Here is a 20,604-nt window from a genome sequence, read left to right on the forward strand (position 1 = left end):
TTTTTTCAAATTTTCTAAGAAGAAGTTGATGAACTGTGGGGTATTTAATAATTGCTAGGAATTGATGTCAAATTTATTGACCTATAAGATAGTGGTTTCATGAGAAAGGTTAATGGAAGAAGATATTCAAAATCCTTACTTTTTCATCATTTTTTTTCCTTAAATTTCTCACTGGGCAGGTGAGGAGCAGCTAAGATTTTATCTTTAGAGTGGACTTTTCTTCCCCTCTTTGCATGCAATTTGTGGGATCCAGTATACACCTCAAGGTTGAGACAGGCGTTAAGTGGGACCACCTTGGTTCCCCACTCATATAGCATTGCTGACATGGGTTATCCCAATTATATTCCTCTTAGTCAAACTAGAATAGCTTTTGGTGCAAGGGAAACTTCAAGCATGGTGGTTCAGGACAGGACTTGTGGAATCTATTCTTTGGTAAAATGCGTGGTTATGTCAGGTTCAGGTTCAGGTTCTGAGAAACAAGTCTGAACCAATCTTGCAAGCGTTCACTGTCCAAATGTGAGAACCTGGATATTCATAACTGGATCTCTGTCTTTCACTACCCACAAAGACCAGGAAAGAACACCCAGAGTCCTTGGAGAGAAATCTGAAATGAAAGCTGAAGGACAAATGAAAAAGAAAGCCTTGAGATAATGCCAAGTACCCCTCTCTCTCTCTCTCTCTCTCTCTCTCTCTCTCTCTCTCTCTCTCTCTCTCTCTCTCTCTCTTCCACACTCTTCCACACTCAGCTTTTCCTAACCCTGAAAATCAAACATGGATTGGCATTGGGCCCAGGTGATTACACCAATTTGATCCCACTTTGATATCCACATAACGCACAAACAATTGCATACTCCGGCATGGTTACTCCCATCCATGTGAAGATGAGATACATTTCATATCAAATGGAGAAACACTCTGTCCTGACACAATAGTTGTAGTTCTTCACTCAACTAGAATCCTTGGTATTTTCTTTTTTCAATAGATAATTTCTTAGCAAATCTTTGTTCTTGTATAACAAAATGTTTGAATAAGACTCTGGCTAATCTAGGTTTTCAGATGCATTAAAGACTCTGCAACTATTACAATATAAGATGGAGAACCTACTTACTCACAGTTGAAATGCATCCTACTTGACTAACCCCTCCTCCCAATGCAAGTAAACTTTCCCATGCTTTGAACAATCACAAAGGATCTCCAGAAACAAAGCCTTAGAATGGATTAGTTTAGAAGAACCGAGTCTGGTTACCCAAAATGCAGTAATCAGAGTTTATCCCAGTTGACATGTCAGGGATGTTTACTAGAAGAATGAAGGCAATTGGAGTCTCATAATCCATTCCCAGATTGCTCATAGTGCGACAAGAGCGGAAAACATTTCTTTCAAGCCTCATAGAGCATACCAACATCAATACGTTGTTGAAGAGGTACTCCTAAAGCAGGGAGTGCAGATCTACAATTATTGTGGAGGACTTCATAAAATCCGAGTATGATCTTGTCAAACCAACTACAACTGTTGCTTATATGAAGCCTTGTCTTCCCTCTAATATGAACTACACCATCACGCTTGGCACGCTCCAACTCCTGCATTTCTTCTTCAAGAGACAGAGGACCAGAAGGTACACTATCTGGGCATCTCTGTGTAAGGTACAGCAAGCAATCACTAATTTGATTTACAAAGTCATTTCCTTCAAGATTGATAGTATCTGCATACCCGTAGTGGATGGTGCACATATACAACCCTGGGAGACCCAGTTTCTTGACAATGATCCTCTCATGTTGCATGACTTTAGGAACCAAAGAGTACCTGAGTGTTGTAAAAATTGTCACCCTATGCAAAGATCTTGTATTCTTTATGTAATGCTTAAGGATCGGAGTCAACCCATCTTGGATGTTGCTATAGAAGAAGCTCAGTCCAGGTACCCTTTGAATCTCAGGATCTGATAAGAGCAAGGCAAGACTGTCTAAGCTGATCCTATGGGTCATCTCATATTCCATCTTCCTCTGTCTTCCATAGAACCACCCAAACATAATGAAGGCAAGGATTAAGGAAATTCCAAATGGTATCCAGCCACCCTGAGGCATCTTCGTTAAGACAGCACTAACATAGACACCTTCCATGCCAAAAAATAAGACAAAAAAGAGTCCAGCTAGAAGAGGTGGTGTTCTCCATATCATAACCATAACTAATGTCAGCAGCACGGTTGTGATAAGCATCACCATACTAACCACAACACCTGCAAAGAAAATCTTACAGATTAACAACTATCAAAATAAAGAAAAGAAAAACCAAAAAATTTCAGATATACAGCTGACTCAAATAGGAAAGTGCACATGAACATGAAAAGAGTTGAAAGATGCAAAAAATCTGTGAATTCAACCAAAAAGGAATCCATCACGTTGATATCTTGTAGAACATTTATCCATCAGTCTACTCATCATGCAGAAGAGATTCGTTGATGAACTCATCACATACACATGCACAATGATAGGATACTAGTGGTAGAGTTCCCTATTATGTACTGAGTACACACCTGATGCAGATACACTGCCTTGGACCAACCAAAACCCAGCTGTATGTTCAAACTCCAAATAAAGATGAACCAGGGCCAGTTTGAGTCGTTCGTCTAGTAGGATTTTCGGAATTTATGTTATTTGGGGAAACAATGTCCATTTATTATTTTACTCTATTAATTTTAGAAGTAAGCTATGCAAGGTATTTGGTTTCCAATTGTTTTTAGTTTCCATTTTGAATTAGTGTCCTAGTTAGAGAGCTAGTCTTACTTTAGGAGTCTTTTAATATTCTTCATGTATATGTAATTTATCATCGTTAGAGTCAGATTGAAACTATTAACTGAGCTGTGCTTATGGAGAGCCTGTGTGGCTGGTGTGTGCATGTGTGCTCTCCTTCCCACATCGCCACCCCATTTGTCTCTTATGTGATCTTCCCTTCCCCCCTACTCATTCTTCTACCATTCTCTCTGTGAAACATGGCAACTGGGTTCTGCACCACCAACAGTGCCTTTCCTATCTTCTTTTGTTTAATTATTACCTAAGAAACAGAAAGCAGGGGACATAATTGAGTCATACCAAAAGCATTTCCAATATCTTGTCCGTCTCCAAAAATAATTATCACTGCAACACAAAGAACCATGAGGATATAGTTGATTTCAGGACAGTAAACTTCGCCTTCTTTGCTTGGGGAGGTATGCACCACCTTAACCCGAGGAAAATAATCCAGAACCACTGATTGCTTGACTATGGAAAAGGTTGCAGATATTAGTGACTGGCTTGCAACAATTGCTGAAAGTGTGGAAACAATAAACATAGGCCAGTACACTGCAGTAGGTACAAACTTGAAAAATCCGTCATGATGATCATTGGGGTTTTTGATCAGATATGCTGTCTGTCCTGCATATGTCAGGACTAGCGACGGATACATCGTGAACAAAAAAGCTACCTGTTGAGATGTGAGGAAGTATGAGAAATCTACCTGTTGAGTCATGGGTAGAGAACTTGATAGACATTGTGGTAAGTACCATATACCTGAATTGAACTCCTACTGAAATGACCAAGATCTGCAAACAATGCTTCAACACCTACATGAGCCAGATGGCATCAGAAGTTGCAATGGATTTCAATAAAGGGGTTATACAGTGATGCACCCATGAAACTGGAAACCTTATGCCTATTTGTCCATCTACCATTCATATGGGTAAGAAGAAAGTAGGCTATTGATCCCCCCCCCGGCCTCTGTCAGAAGTACAAACTCAGAAAAATGACTGGAAATCTTGGACCATTAACATGAAATTTCAATAAAAGCTACAGCTATCAATGGTGAAGATCACACACCGGGAATGATTTTCTTGTTAAGCTATCAAAAAAACTGCCAAATGCTTTTCCACTTTCACATGAAAAAAGCAAGTGCATCGGTGTCTTGGAATTTAGAATAGGTTAAAAATAAAAGATGAAAAAAATCAAGCTACTAATGATAGGATAGGTTAACAAAACACTCAAGCAAATGGTGATCAAGAAAATTTTCCTAGTCCCATACCTCCTGGGAAACAAGTTTTTGCCATTCAACTTACCAGTGATGGAAAGAACAGTTCCTCCAAGCAACAGCCAACCTTCCTTCCGATTGTTCAAGAAGAAATGAACAATGTAATGTGGAGATAAAGCCTTGAATATACTTGGATAATAGTGGATTATGCTATATGTACCAATAATTGGTGTTGTCAAAGTCCAGGCACCCATAATTGGGGAGAAGAGGAAACTCACTTTAGAAGTTCCAAACTTTTGCAATAGAAACAACACTATCAGAACTATGGCACAGAGAGCTTCAATATGATCTGCATTATCAGAAAAATTAGTGTTTAAGAATCAGATGAATTCAACCTTTCTGGGAAAAGCAATTCTTCAAGTATGCAACAAAAATACAACTTCCAGAAATAAATGAAAAACAACCTTCCATAAAAGACGATACATTTTTTAGTTTCTTCATCTTTTGCAATTTTAAACAGATCTTATATACCAAATTATTTATGCTTCTTAACAACAGGGACAAGTAATGCAGAGAAAACCCTAGGGACTAGGGTTCCTGCAAGGGCTGGCTGGGTATGTTCTGGACTTCTAGTAGAGATAATGTCCTACGGAAGCTTGCTAAAACAAGATGAATGACAGCATATAAATTTGTTGAAGTATATGCACTTTGAAATATTTACTGTTCACGGTACTATTCACGTGAACAGTAAATATCATACTTTACTGTTCACGTGAACAGTAAAGTATGGTTTTTACTGTTCACGTGAACAGTAAAATCTGTTTGTATGATGTTAGTGATGCTACTCTACTTTCTATTTCTAATGTTGGAGTCTTGCTACGTAAGTTTTGGGAGTTTTTAGAAAGCATAGTTTCTATTCTGGTGGTAGTTTCTATTTTCAGAAATTTCTATTTTAGAAGCTAGGAAGTTACTAAAGTTGTAATTTTTTGTTTCCTTTTTCTAGAGGACAATTACTTGTCTCTCAAGTTGTATTAGATTCATTAGAAGCTATAAATAAAAGGGCTCTGTGATTCTAGACTCTTAAGCAAGAATCACATGCCTCTTCTACTAGTTCTTCATCTCTCTTCTCTTCTTCTTCTTCTCTCTTTTCTCTATTCAAGTTCAACTGCTGTTCTGATTACTTAAAGCTTGTTTTCTAACAAAATTGATAAACATGAAGACTAGGCATGACTTAAACAGTAGCAATGAACAATATAAATCAAACCTGATATGCATTAACTAGACAAAATTCAGCAGGACTAATGGTATGTAGGAACATTCAAATTTACAATGGATGTATACTTACTTAAAACACAGGCTTGTTGTCTCTACCTTTTATTTTCCTGTTTTCCAGATACCTTAGTGATGTTGTTTTTGGTTCCTTAATACACCTGGTCTTTCATTGTAGCCTTAACCCATGTTTGAACTGTTATTAGCTCGACTACCTTAATGCCCTAGTTTCTTATCATTGTAGCTTGGGAACATTAAGCTGTTTAGATTATGTTAGGGCCCTAGGATGACGCCATGTGGAGAAGAGAGAATGTTATGGTTAGTTGAGGGGTAATAAATAGAGGGGAAATTGAGTGGAGAGGGCATCGAATGTGAGATGAGTTATTTTTGGGCGGCCGTAGGCTGAGGGGCACCGTGAGGTGTTGGGGGTGACTGGCACCATTAAGATGTTTAGATTATTTATACTGAAGTTGATATAATCGACCGCAATATTTAATGGCTGCAAGTCTATGGTTTAAGTAAGTACAATTCCATTCGAGACTTGATTGTTCTTGAATGCCATAAGTGTTATGCTGCCACATCCTACCCCATAAGTTTTACTTTTCTCTCTTGTGTTGCTATTGCCCATTAGCCACGATTTAAATTTCTCATTACTAAACTTTATATCAAGTCATATATTCATGTTTATCAACTTTATATGTTGCTGCTCATCTTGGTTTAGTGATCCTACTAGAACTTACTTATCCTTGTACAAACCATAATACCTATGGCCCCTTCTGCATCAAGTCTCCTTGAGTTAGTAATTCCAGAAGCCTTTTAACATCTCAGGTCCATAGTTTGGTGTCCGTGCACCTATTTACTGTCCTTTCAGTTCATCCCTATTCATTTTATAGGCCACTATAACCTAAACTTGGTGTTAGAAAACATAAATTCCCTTCAGTTAAAAACATTAAAATGTTATGCAGGCTCTTGGTATTCACTTCCCTAGCTCATAAAAATACTTCTCATTTTTCTCTCTTTTTATTTCCTCCTCTATGAATTACCTATTTGTGTTATATTCAACTCTTTTAATGCTGTTTGTCACCTCTTAATTTTAGTTCAAGTCTGTGTCCAGTTGACGAGTACACCTATTACTGTGGAATATAAGGATATTTTCACCCTGAAAGAGACTCCTGTCTTTTAATACCAAGAGTGTGGGTCCAATAAGACCACATATCACTAAAGGGAAGATAGAAATCGAAAACACAATAACACAGAAATGCCAATATGCAAAGTGAAGATATAAGAAAAACCTTTGATAAATGAATGTGAAAACACCTTTATGGAAATAGAGCATAAGATGAGTTATATATCAGACATTGTGGCTATAATAAAAGTTGTCATTGCTCAACTGAGCTCATGATTGAATTAATACAAATATTGTTTTTGAGCATTGATGAATCCTGAGACACTTGTCTATTCCCCATCCCCTACTATCAACTCCTTCAACAACCCCAATTCTTTCCTGCTCAACCTCCTAGCTGAACTGTATGTTTTGATCAGATCCTGGTTATTGGGAAGGCTCAAGATCTCACTCGAAATCTTGCTATTTTGAGGCTCGAGAAGATATTGCCCTCAAGTCCCACGAAATACACCATCTTGACTGAGATCTCGGGTCGAACTGAGATCTTGAGCCAACCCATCTTTTAAGAGCCAAATTCCAAACAACAGGTCAAGATCCATCTTGCCGACAGCTTCCCAAGTTCATTTTTTTGCCTGATTTTTTGCCGAATTGTTGATTCCTCTCGACACGGATTTACCCTGGTTCACCCCAATGTAGGGCTATGTCCAACTTTTAGGTTTTCACTGCATTCTGCTCTCGACAATTCATTATAGATGTTAAGTTACAAGAGAATATATATAGGGCTCATAAACCCTAAGCCACAACAGCTATTCATAGGCCCAAGCCCAATTTGCAAAGAAAATTCTGAGGCCCAAAGTGATATAAGGCCTCTATAGGCCCAGGGAACGGCGGCAACAGAATGTGAGGCATGAGCCATACCCAACACCTCTATTATGAACTTATGATTTATATTGAACTTACGATGGTTGTATTATTGTATTCTCGATAGTCAAGAATGTGATGTTCTATTGTACTCATATGGATGGAATTTTGTTGGTATTTAAGTTATCTGATGCATCTTATCACTTGCTTTTCATTTATATGTCCTAATGGTTATATATTTCATATTTTATAACATTGGATGTTCATTCCTGCAGCATTTCAATTTCAAACTTAGGGTTGAGTTAGAACTCATATTTAAGATTGTTTCTCACAAATCAAAAGCCACCAGTGTGTTTAGAAGGCCTACAATAGGCTGAATACCAACTTTGAGCCTAGCCTGACCCTTAAAACCGCCCGAGATGGGCCCTTGAGTTCACTTAAGTTGGCACAGGAAAAAATGTCAAATCTCCAATGAGATCTCGCCGACTCGAGCAAGATCTTCCTTTTTCTCAATGGTGAGATTGCCCTCGAGAGTGAGATCTTGAATCTTGGTTATTGGTTTCTAGTTGGATCCCTTCCAATCTAAAACTACAGTATTAGAGTATCTGTAAGAATAACAATAAGTAAATGATGACGTACTACTAGACATTGCCTATTGTGGAAAATCTTAGAATCATATCATAATATTTTATTAGTATCTTTAATCTAAGTAGATCAGATTGTAATATTCTATTACAGGTATTTTTCTTATTATTGCAATCTTCTATTCTAGGTAGATTACTCATTGATTGTAATCTTCTATTCTAGGTAGATTTCTCATTGATTGTAATATTCTATTCTAGGTAGATTTCTCATTTATTGTAATCTTCTATTCTAGGTAGATTTCTTATTTATTCCAATCTTCTAGGTAGGATATTCTTTCCTATTTCATAGATAGCAGTTGTGTATATATTGATTGTAAAGTTCTGAATAAGATACAGAAGAATCAAACATTTCAATTCCTATTTCGTCACCTATGATATTAATACTCCAACACATTGAACATGATATTGCCATATTTAACTAAGGAATTTATCTACAGGTCTACCCTTCCTACTCTTTCAAGTAAATCAGATTTGCATCAAAACTTACTCTTATGGATAGAGGGAAAAGGTGCTTGTAGTCCCTGCATAGCAGATAAAACTGTAAAAGAAATGTTTGGAGTCAAAAAACTTCTGGATGTGAAAAAGTTAAAGAAATAGCACGTCAAGATGAGAGTCCACTACTTGGCACAGTATTATACCTGAAATTGCGGGAGTAAGTATACCATCACCAATTAACATGCACATACCAAGCATTGCAATGAAAAGCAATGCCCTTCTTGCAACCAGGCTTTGTTCAATGAATTTTCCCAGTTTACTTTGCTCTCCAATTAACTCATCAGGGGAAATATGCAAGTTCGAATCAGTGCGCTTGGGAGAAAGAATACCAATTTTAAAATGCCTACAAAGTAGTGAATACAACGCAAATGTACCTCCTGCAATTGGTCAGTATGAACTTAATCAATGACTCTGACGGTTTGACCTTACTATCTTAAAAGCCGACATTCACAAACTTGAGTTAATATTACAAAAATTACATTCGACAGAAACGATATTTACTGTTCTGATAACAATAATGTGTGATAACAAAGTTGACGAATTCTAATGCTAACATAAACGTAAGTACTTAGGCTGTTAAAAGTAGAACATGTAAATTAATCAAGGAAAAAAGAAAGTCTTACTATTAAAATAATAAGGCAAATTACATATAAACCCTAGGTTTCGTAAACTATTACGTTTAATCTTTTCTATTAGATCTACGACCCAATGTTGCGAATTATATATCAACCATTCCTATCACACCCCACCCAACTGGTTCCGGACACACCCGAATACCCATGGGGGCGATACTCTCCGCAGGATCTCAGTCCGCAATCAATCCATAGAAACAATATTATATAGTATAATCCAAGAGCAAGAATATGAAAGAAAGTGAATCTAAGAGAAGATCTGGCTAGTGGCTTTGAAACTTTATACAAGTTCAGCAAGAAAATTGAAAAGAAAAACAAAATTCTAGAAGGAGAAGTAATATCTCTAAATGAAACAGTAAGCAACTTACAAGAGTACATTAGAAAAATAGAAAAAGAAAATAATGTGAAATCCACAAGTTAGGAAGAAGATCTAGATGGTCTTCTAGGAGAAGTACATTATCTCAATAACACCGTAACTGAATTACGGGAACATATTGAGAAAATAGAACGAGAAAATACAGATTTAAACAACTCTCTTGTGAAATTCACAAATGGTCAAAAGAACTTAGATAGTCTTCTAGGTAATCCCAAAAAGAATCCCCAAGACAAAGAAGGACTAGGATTCAATAGTGAAACTAAAACTCCTAGAAAAGGGAAAGAAGTTCGTTTTGAAAAAGGAACATCTAGTAAGAATCCTTTACCAACACCCAAAAATGTTCAAGGAAACATTCAAGGTGGGAACAAGACTCAACCTCAAACAATTAGAAGAAAAATTGAAAAGAAGAATCACTACATTCAAAGTAAAAGAGTAAATGAAAATCAGAAGAATGAACAAAGGAATAATCAAGGACAAAATTATCATAATCAAAACTATTCAAAAAGAAATGGTAGAAATCAAAACCAAATGATGTTTGATTATAATTGGTCATATCCCTATTTTGCACCCTATGAGCATATCCCTCAACCTTCATATATGTCACATATGCCTAGAAGAAATGAAAACATTTTTAAATATACAAACAAGACAAATGGACAAAGAAGTCAAAACTTCAATGGACCAAGAAGACAAAAACCTCAAGTCCAAGAACCATTTGACATTTGTGATCCAAGATTTCAAAGACCAAAAGGATATCAACCTAGCTGGTTCAACATGGAACCAACAAGAACTAACCAATTTGGACCCATGTAAACGTGGGGACCAATGCACATCTATCCTTTCCTCTGTAGGTTTGCTTAATGAATACTCAAAGAAGTGAATGGTACATTGATAGTGGCTGTTCCAAACATATGACGTCAAATCCAAAGCTCTTCACAAAGCTTAGATCATATGATGGAGGATGCGTTACCTATGGAGACAATAGTAAAGGAAAGATTGTTGGCATTGGTCAAGTTAATATTGGAGGTACATCTATCTCAAATGTATATCTAGTTGATAAACTATCATATAACTTGCTTAGTGTAAGTCAATTATGTAGTATAGGTTATAAAGTCACCTTTGATGTTTCTTCTTGCTATGTGAAAGATATGGATGAAAAATTAATCATTAAAGGAATTAGGAGAGACAACATCTACACTTGTGTGTTCAATGAATCATCTCTTAGTATGACTTGTCTCATGTCTCTTGAAGAAACTCTAATTTGGCATAGAAAACTAGGTCACATAAATAAAAAACAAATTGAAATCATTGCATCTAAAAATCTAGTTAGAAATCTTCCAAAAATGAAATTTGACAAAAACTACTTTTGTGATGCATGCCAAAGGGAAAACAAACTAGAGTATCCCATAAGTCCAAAAATATAGTCTCTACTAGTAGACCACTAGAACTATTACATATGGACTTATTTGGACCTATTTCCATAGCTAGCCTTGGTAGAAAATACTATACCTTTTGTCATTATTGATGACTACTCAAGGTATACTTGGACTCTATTTCTAAAGCATAAAGATGATGCTTTTGAAGAATTCAATATTCTGGTTAAGAAAATTCAAAATCATAAAGGATACCTTATAACTACCATCCAAAGTGACCATGGAAGAGAATTTGATAACAACAACTACTTTGGACAATTCTGTGACAAAGAAGGCATAACTCATAATTTTTCTGCTCCTAGAACTCCCCAATCAATTGGAGTAGTATAGAGAAAGAATAGATCACTTCAAGAAATGGCCAGAACCATGCTTAGTGAATTCTCAATGCCCAAATACCTTTGGGTAGAAGCCACAAGTACTGCTTGCTATGTCTTAAACCATGTGATAATTAGAAAATTTCTAAACAAGACACCATATGAACTCTATCATAATAAAGTACCTAGGGTTGATCACTTTCAAATATTTGGTTGTAAGTGCACTATATTAAACACTAGAGATCCTAAAGGAAAATTTGAAGAAAAAGTCGATGAGGGAATTTTCCGAGGATATTCTCGAAAATAGAGAGCATATAGAGTACTAAATCGAAGAACCCTTGTTGTGGAAGAATCCATGAATGTCACATGTGATGTCTCTCCACCTAAGGATAAATATAAACCTCTAATTGACGAGGAAGATGATGGAAGGACTGAACAGGTCATTAGGAAAAAAGTGGATAACCAATCATTAGAGGAATCTCGAACCATTCCAGAAGAAAATAGAACTCACTCTCAAGAATTACCTAAGGAGGTAGTTCCTTGGAAAGATCATCCTCTTGACCAAGTCATAGGAAACTTAAGTCAAGGAATCCAAACTAGATCTAGAACCCAAAATTTCTGCAACTATGCTGCATTCATGTCAACTATAGAACCCAAAAATGCAAAAGAGGCCTTAACTGACAATTATTGGATTATGGCCATGCAAGAAGAATTAAATCAATTCGAAAGAAATGATGTTTGGGAACTCATTCCAAGACCTCGAGACCATACCATCATAGGTACCAAATGGGTATTTAGAAATAAACTCGATGAAAATGGTCAAGTCATTAGAAATAAGGCACGCCTAGTTGCCCAAGGATATAATCAACAAGAAGGCATTGATTTTGATGAAACTTATGCACCCGTAGCCCGACTAGAATCCATACGGATGTTATTAGCATTTGCTTGCCATAAGAACTTCAAGCTGTATCAAATGGATGTGAAAAGTGCATTCTTAAATGGATTCATTATGGAGGAAGTCTATGTTGCCCAACCTCCGGGTTTTGAAGACTCCGCATTTCCAAATCATGTCTTCAAACTAAAAAGAGCTCTTTATGGACTCAAACAAGCCCCACGTGCTTGGTATGAACGACTAAGTAAATTTCTAGTCCAAAAAGAATTCTCAATGGGTAAAGTAGACACCGCACTATTTGTAAAACATAAGAAAAATGATATTATAATTGTTCAAATATATGTAGATGATATCATATTTGGTGCTACAAATGAATCCTTGTGTCATGAGTTTAGTACTTGAATGAGAAATGAGTTTGAAATGAGCATGATGGGTGAATTATCTTTCTTTCTTGGTCTACAAATCAAACAAAATGACAATGGCATCTTTATCAGTCAAACCAAGTATATTAAAGAACTCCTCAAGAAATTTGATGCTACCTCTCAAAAGGCAAATGGAACTCCCATGAGCACATCTTTGAAATTATCAAAAGATGAGGATGGGAAACTTTTTGATGCCACCAAATATAAAGGTATGATTGGGAGTCTTCTATACTTAACAGCTAGTAGACCATATATCATGTTTAGTGTCTGTGCTTGTGCAAGATATCAGGCTAATCCTAAACAGTCCCATGCCTATGCCGTTAAAAAGAATATTCAAATATTTGAAAGGCACGTCAAACTTAGGACTCTGGTATCCCAAAAATCAAGGCTTTGACCTGTTAAGTTTCTCGGATGCTGATTTTGCTGGTTGTCATGTTGATCGGAAGAGCACAAGCGGTACATGTCATCTACTTGGACCCTACCTAGTGTCATGGTTCAGCAAGAAACAAAACTGTGTTGCTCTATCAACAACAGAGGCAGAGTACATTGCAGCTGGAAAATGCTGTGCACAAGTCATTTGGATGAAACAAACCTTGCTTGATTACAAGATTCAACTCCACAAATGTCCCATAAAGTGTGATAGCACTAGTGCCATCAATCTAAGCAAAAATCCTGTGCTTCACTCCCGAGCCAAGCATATTGACATCCGACATCATTTTCTTAGAGATTGTATCCAAAAGAATGAAGTCATTCTTGAATTCATTGATACAAACCATCAATTAGCAGATATTTTCACAAAACCCCTCAGTGAAGACCGCTTTGTTGAACTACGACGTGAATTGGGGTTACTTGATCTCTCAGAGTAGCATAATCCACTCTACTCGATCTCAAACTCCAACCTTCCAACATACTGGGTAGTTCAGCACTTCAGACGGTCGTCCGTCTGACTACAAAGTCCAGACGGATTTTCGTCTGCCAGACGGAAATTCCGTCTGGCTCACTGTGTTCACAAAAAACACAGACTCGTACAACAGACGGACATCCGTCTGCTTTTTTAAAAAATACAAAACCCTCTCCACGACGCTACATTTCAAATCCCTCACTTCTCTCCTTCCTCTATTCACTCCCCACGATTTCAAACGGTTTCAAATCCCTAATTTTCTCCTTTCTTCTCCCCATATCTCTCCTTCTCCTTCCTTCTTAAACTCTCCAACACCCTGCAAACGACACAATCTTTAGCAGCACCATCTCTCTCTCTAGCGCAACTCACGACTTCCCTCTTGTGTGCATCTCTGTTGGTAAGTTTTCAAATCCATTAATCTTTCTATTTTTCTCCCGATTGCTCTATCGCATACACTAAAAGTCTGGATTTTTGTCGGATTTCTGGCATGTTTTGTCTCTTTTTTATATAGTTGGCACATGAGTTGATATTTTCGTTTCTTGTTGGGTCATTAACATGCTATCATACTGAACCTCCATAGTATGCTTGCACTCTCTTATTGACCTTTCTTATGCATTTTTCCAATCTTAGTTTCCTCTTTACAGCACTATTTTTCAATCCCAGATTTGGTATTCTCAAACCTTCAAATTCCCCTGTTTTCTCTTGGTTTCTCTCTTCCACCTCTAGGTATCTCTTTGTGTTAACTCCGATACTCTGAGCTCCTTGTTGAAACCATATTCTATGGAATACTTATTGGTTAAAACAAGTCTCAACTTGAGTACAAACAACCTACAATCTTCACACCTATGAAGATTACATGCCCTTAGGGCTCCATCTTTTATTTTCTTATCACATTTCACCCATTCTTTGTGCAGTGTGTTTGCTTATACTTGTTGCTATCTTGTTTTTCAACAGATACCCCATGCCTCGCCGCAAGCATCCGTCCGTCCGCGGTGGTGCCCCCGCCTCTAGCGCCCATCCTCCTCGCTCTTCCCGAAACCCACCTCCTACGAGCCCCCCTAGGCTAGACAAATGGTTTCGCGATGCAAAGGCTCAACAAATGTACCCTAGAGTTGCTGCCCATAGCATAGAACAAGGCTCCACTGTTGACCTTGATGCCTTCTCCAAGTTTCCCATCAAGGACATGTTTGAAGCCCTAGGTTGGGAATCTATGCTTCATGCTGAGGAAATCACCTATGGCCGCTTGGTCAATCATTTCTATGCAAATCTTAGGCATGAGGGAACCAACGAGAACCTGACAGTCACCTCCTATGTCAAAGGAGTGGACATCACTCTCACTATCCCATCTTTTTACCCCATTTGTCAGCTCTCAACGGAGGGTGCTCTTCGTTTTTGGACCTACAAAGATACCCCTCCTGAGGATGTACAGATAGATACAGTCTACCAAAGCCTTCTCCCACCTGAGACCCCTCCTCGCTACCACGTGGACATTCAAGAAACGATGTTCACTGAACAAGCTAAGGTTGTCAGCAAGATCACTCAACGGAACGTCATCCCTAAAAAGGGACATCGTTCTGACATTACTTCCTTTCAAACATATGTCACCTATTGCATCATTCATCATGTTCCTCTCTGCCTTCCTTATGCCATTCTTTCTTACATGATCCAGTCAGCTGTGACTGGGAACAAATGTCTTCCTTATGGCAGTCTCCTCACCAAAATATTCAGACACTTCATTGTTAGCTTTAAAAATGAGGACCCTACTCCACCTGCCTCCCGGATAGACACAAAAGGCATTGTCCCCTCCCGCAAGCGCACTGCTGCCCAAGCACGCCGAAAGAGCACCTCTCAACCCATGGAGGCACCTCAGCTGGGCCACAACAGCCATCTTCCTACTCTTCCTCCACTGCCTCAAGGTTTCAAGCACTTGATTCGCGCCTAACTAATATGCAACAGCACTTCGACACCCGCTTTGACTCCATCAGCCGTCGACTGGATACTAGTGACAGCATGATCGCTCATCAAACAATCATGATACACCATCTGATGACTCACCTTCGGATTCCACCTCTACCGTCACCAGGAGTCGCCGAAGCCGAAGGCGCCGATGAAGATGAGGAAGGTGCCGAGGAAGCCGATGAGGAAGCCGATGACATTGAAGGAAGTGGCAGTGGCAGTGGTAGTGGGAATGACGATGGGAGTGCAGATAATGAGGACGGCAGTGACGTTGCTGACTAGTTGCCATTTTTCTGTTTTTGTTTTATGTTTCTGTTTTCTGATGCTTGGTTGAACAATTGCTACTGTTATAACCTTTATAGGTTACTGCCACATTATGTTTCATTTTGTTTGTTACCTTTACCTTAATTCTACTATTCTCTGCATATGTATATTTCTTATCTCTTATTATCTCATGTTTTCTTGCCTATGATAACAGCGGGATGCTCCTGTTTAGGGGGAGTTTCGTAAGTAGGGGGAGCATGCCATGTCCTTTTTCCTCCTTTTTGTTTCTGACAAAGGGGGAGAAATACAGCCGTAAACCCTTTTAGTTAAAAGATTTGGTTTACATAAAATGAAGAATGGAAATACATATGATGGGTTATATGATGCTTACTAAGAGTAATAAGCACTCTTCATGATTATATAATCATCCAAATACATAAATGGAAATGTTTTACGATTTATATCATTTTATCCCTTGCACGTTTGTCATCATCAAAAAGGGGGAGATTGTCGGAAAATGCCAAGTCAGCATTTGCCACATCAGTCTCCAATCAGTTTTGATGATGACAAACACTCTACTAATGTTTCCATGTAGATATGTTTTGTCCAGCTCATCACTGCAGAGAATCTCGTTGTAAATATCCGGTTCAAAGAAATTTCCGGAGAGTCAAGCTCAAGATCAAACCATATTGGACAAAGAACCAAAGTCAAGAGGAGAGCATCAAGATCACTGATCAAGATCAAGTCAAAGATCAAGACTTAGACTAAATTAGGGCTTAGGACACCTTTGCATACAAACACATGTAAATGCATCCATAATATGTAATCCATGTTACTAGAGTGACCTAGGACATATTAGTAAGGTGTACAACGCTTCGGATTGTCAAAAAGATCCGAAAATCCAAGCCATATCCCAGCCCAAAACTGTTTAGAAAAACAGAGCCCAGACGGATGTCCGTCTGAGCAAACGGACGTCCGTCTGTTTTGATAACTCTATTTCTCAGAAACAACAGAAGGCCAGACGGAATTTCCGTCTGGCAGACGGATACCCGTCTGAGCCAGTCCAGGCCAGACGGACGTCCGTTTGGCCCAAATTTGACTATAACGGCTAGTTTAAAGAGAATATCTTCTACAGCTGTTTGTAACGGATACCTTTGAGACGGACGTCCGTCTGGAACAAAATCTCGCAAAGATTTTTTATCCGTTGGGGAAATGGGGAAGGTAGTAACTTGGGGTCTATAAAAGCCCAACCATCCCCATTTGAGAATCATCCTTCTCCCCCACCAAGCACACATTCACTCACAAGTGAAAAAGCAAAGTTTTGGTGTTTTTATCATTATTGTTGTCCTCCCAACTCCGGTTAACTTTGAGGGATATTCCAAAGTTGAAGCTTTCACTGAAGCAAAGTCTGGAGTTGTTGAAAACCGCTGAAGTATATTGATTCTTGATTCATTCATTGCATCACTTGCACTCAAAGGGTAAAGGGTTACTCTCTTTTGATAGGTAATATCTAATACTTTTCGTATTGTGAATTGGTTATTTTAATTCTAGTCTAGGTTGATTAGAATTCATTGTATTGGATACTCTTGTCCGTAAACGAAGATTGTATTGGATACTCTTGTCCGTGAACGAAGATTGTAAAGGGGACTCTTGCCCCGAAACGAAGATTGTAAGGGTTTGATTCTCTACCCACTGTATTGAAAGAGATTCGTTAGTGGAAACACTCTCTTAAGGCTAAGAGAGGAGTGGACGTAGACTCGTAGAGTCGAACCACTATAAATTCTGTGTTTGTGATTGTTGTTTTTCATTAGATCTTATCTTGAACTATCCATTTTGAAATTGCAACTAAACTGGAAAATTGTTATAAACCACTAGGTACAACCTAATCACCCCCCCTCTAGGTTGCACCAACAGTTTCTTCTCCCTCTCTTATGGCTTCGCTTCTTCTCTCTCCTCCTTAATCTTCTTCTCTTCTGTGTGTCTTCTCCACTACGCAGCAAACAATCTTCCCCCATTTAACTCTCTTAAGTCGGTCCTCTTAAGTCGGTTAATTATATAATATATATATATATATATATATATATATATATATATATATATATATATATATATATATATATATATATATATATATATATGTATATATATTATGCACATAGTATATATTTGATTATATGACTAATGGGCTTGTGGGCCCGCTGTAATATTTTATGCAGGGCCCACTCTGAGGTGCTAATATTAGTACCTCTAGGTTCAGAAATTTACGCTGATCATTTCCCCGTTTTCAGTTCAGTCTAATTCCACTGTTGTGGGACCCACAAGCGATGTTTGACCTCGATCACAATGGCACATTCACCCACAATAATAAAATAATAATAGAAAAATATGCGGGGCATTACATCCTCTCCTCCTTAAAATAAATTTCGTCCTCGAAATTTACATACCTAATCCATTGAATAATTGGGGACATCGAGTATTTATATCGGATTCAATCTCCCATGAGGCTTTTGACCCGAGTGACTGATCCACCGTACTTTCATTAATGGTATCGCCCTGTTTCTCAATTCCTTCTTCCGTTGAGTATCTCAACTGGTTTCTCTTCACAGGGAAATTCTTCTTTCAATTCCAACGGTTAGTATCATAGCACATACACAGGATCTGCTACATACTTCTTCAGCATCGATACATGAAATACATCATACATGTTGACCAAATCTGGAGGTAGGGCAAGTCTATATGCTACTACTCCAATTCTTTCCAAAATCTCAAATGATCTTATATATCTTTGGACTTAGCTTCCCTTTTTGCCTAATCTCACCACACCCATCATTGGTGCTATCTTTAGGAAAACTTTATCGCCCACCTTGAATTCAAGGGGCTTTCTTCTAACATCAGCATAACTTTTCTGTCTACTTTGAGTAGTCTTCATTCTCTTTTATATTACCTTTATCTTCTCACAAGTCCGATACACTAGGTCTGGCCCAATACTTGCTTTTCACCAATTTCATTTCCTTTCATACAGTGCTTTATAAGGCGCCATCCCGGTAGATTAGTAGCTGTTGTTATAGGCAAACTCCACTAAATATAAATGATCACTCCAGCTACCCTTGGAGTCAATCACACAAGCCCTAAACATATCTTCCAATATCTGAATAGTCCTTTCAGGTTGCCCGTCGGTCTGAGGATGGAAAGTTGTGCTAAAGTTCAATTGAGTGCCCAACGCCTTCTGTAAACTTTTCCAAAATCTAGAAGTAAATCTAGGATCACAGTCTGACACAATAGAATTGGGTACTCCATGTAATCTGACAATTTCCTTCACATAAAGTTTAGCCAACTTGTCTAGGGAGAAATCAATCTGGATGGGTAGGAAATGGGATGACTTTGTCAGTCTATCCACAATTACCCAAATTGCATTATAACATTGTGGAGTCCTTGGTAATATGTTCCCACTTCCACTCAGGTATATCTAGGGGCTGCAACAAACGTGAGGGTTGTTGGTGTTCTGCTTTTACCACTTGATAAGTCATACATTACTGTACATATTCTACTATCTACTTCTTCATATTGTTCCACCAGAAATTCTCTTTCAAATCTCGATACATCTTTGTTTGTCCCACGAGGATGCACTGACTATGGGCTATTATGTACTTCCTTTATCAGTTCTCGTTTCAACTCCTCATCCTGAGGCATACACAACCTGGATTTACATCTAATGATTCTGGCTAAATCAACATTAAAATCTACTGACTCTTTATCCTTCATTCTTCCTTTAACTTTCTATAGAGAAATATCACTCCTTTTGTTTTTCATTAATCTGTTCAAGAATAGAAGGTTTTACAGTCAAGCTTGCAACCAATAATGTAACCTTACATCCAAGCATGATTTCAATTTCCATCTTCCTTGCCTCTTCTATAAGATGAGGCTACCTTGTTATTAGAGCTGCAGAATATCCTTGTGACTTCGTACTTAAAGCATCAACCACTTCATTTACTTTACCAGGATGGTAGTTAACATTGCAGTTGTAATCTTTCAATAATTGTAATCATCGTCTTTGTTTCAAATTCAACTCTTTTTGAGTGACGATGTATTTAAGACTCTTCTGGTCAGTGTATATTTCACATTTTTCTCCTTACAAGTAGTGTCTCCATATCTTCAATGCAAAGATGACTGCAGCCAACTCCAGATCCTGAGTTGGGTAGTTTTGATCATGGGGTTTCAATTGTCTTGATGCATATGCGATGACCTTTCCATGTTGCATAAGCACACAACCCAAGCCACTTCCTGGTACATCACTATATATAACAAATCCACCAGTTTCATATGGCAACTTAAGACAGGTGTAGTTACTAACCTTCGCCTCAGCTCTTGGAAACTCTGCTCATACTCATCTATCCAAGAAAATCTGACTCCTTTTCTAGTGAGTTGAGTCAATGGCATTGCAATTTTAGAGAATCCTTCAATAAATCTCCTATAATAACCGGTTAGTCCCAGAAAACTCCTTATTTCAGTCACATTAGTTGGTCTGGCCCAATCCATTACAGCTTGGACTTTGCTGGGATCTACCATAATACCTTCAACACAGATCATATGTCCTAAGACACAACCCTGTCAAGCCAAAATTCACACCTCTTCAATTTAGCATAAAGCTTCTAATTTCTTAGAGTTTGTTGAACTTCTCTTAAATGCTCCTCATGTTTTTCATTACACTTTGAGGATAGCAGTATATCATCAATAAAGACAATGACATACTGATCTAGGACATTATGGAACACCCTATGCATTAAATCCATAAAGGTTGCTGGTGCATTAGTCAACCCAAAAGGCATGACAAGAAATTCATAATGTCCATATTTAGTCCTGAAAGCAGTCTTTGGCACATCTTCCTCCCTCACCTTCAATTGGTGATAACCTAACCTCAAGTCAATCTTAGAGAATACTTTTGTTCTTTGTAGTGGATCAAACAGATCATCAATGCTAGGCAATAAGTACTTGTTCTTGATAGTAACTATAATCCATGCACATTCTCAA

The 20,604-nt window shown here is 38.0% G+C and overlaps 1 protein-coding gene across 1 annotated transcript in view; it reads right to left on the reverse strand.

Moving 5' to 3' along the window:
* Positions 1-740: 740 nt before the first annotated feature.
* The window catches only part of LOC149013371 (putative potassium transporter 17), a 35,432-nt gene continuing 15,568 nt past the window's right edge, over positions 741-20,604 (reverse strand). The window contains exons 3-8 of the mRNA XM_089160247.1: positions 8,530-8,763; positions 8,379-8,429; positions 4,083-4,343; positions 3,541-3,593; positions 3,085-3,454; positions 741-2,231 (exon numbers count right to left, since the gene is read on the reverse strand). Coding sequence (XP_089016373.1) covers positions 1,378-2,231; positions 3,085-3,454; positions 3,541-3,593; positions 4,083-4,343; positions 8,379-8,429; positions 8,530-8,763 — 1,823 coding nt within the window. The 3' untranslated portion in view covers positions 741-1,377. The remainder of the gene's footprint in view (positions 2,232-3,084; positions 3,455-3,540; positions 3,594-4,082; positions 4,344-8,378; positions 8,430-8,529; positions 8,764-20,604) is intronic.

The sequence above is a fragment of the Hakea prostrata genome, chromosome 6 (assembly GCF_041222555.1).
Source record: "Hakea prostrata isolate BN-2017 chromosome 6, UWA_Hpros_2, whole genome shotgun sequence".
NCBI classification, from domain to species: Eukaryota; Viridiplantae; Streptophyta; class Magnoliopsida; order Proteales; family Proteaceae; genus Hakea; species Hakea prostrata.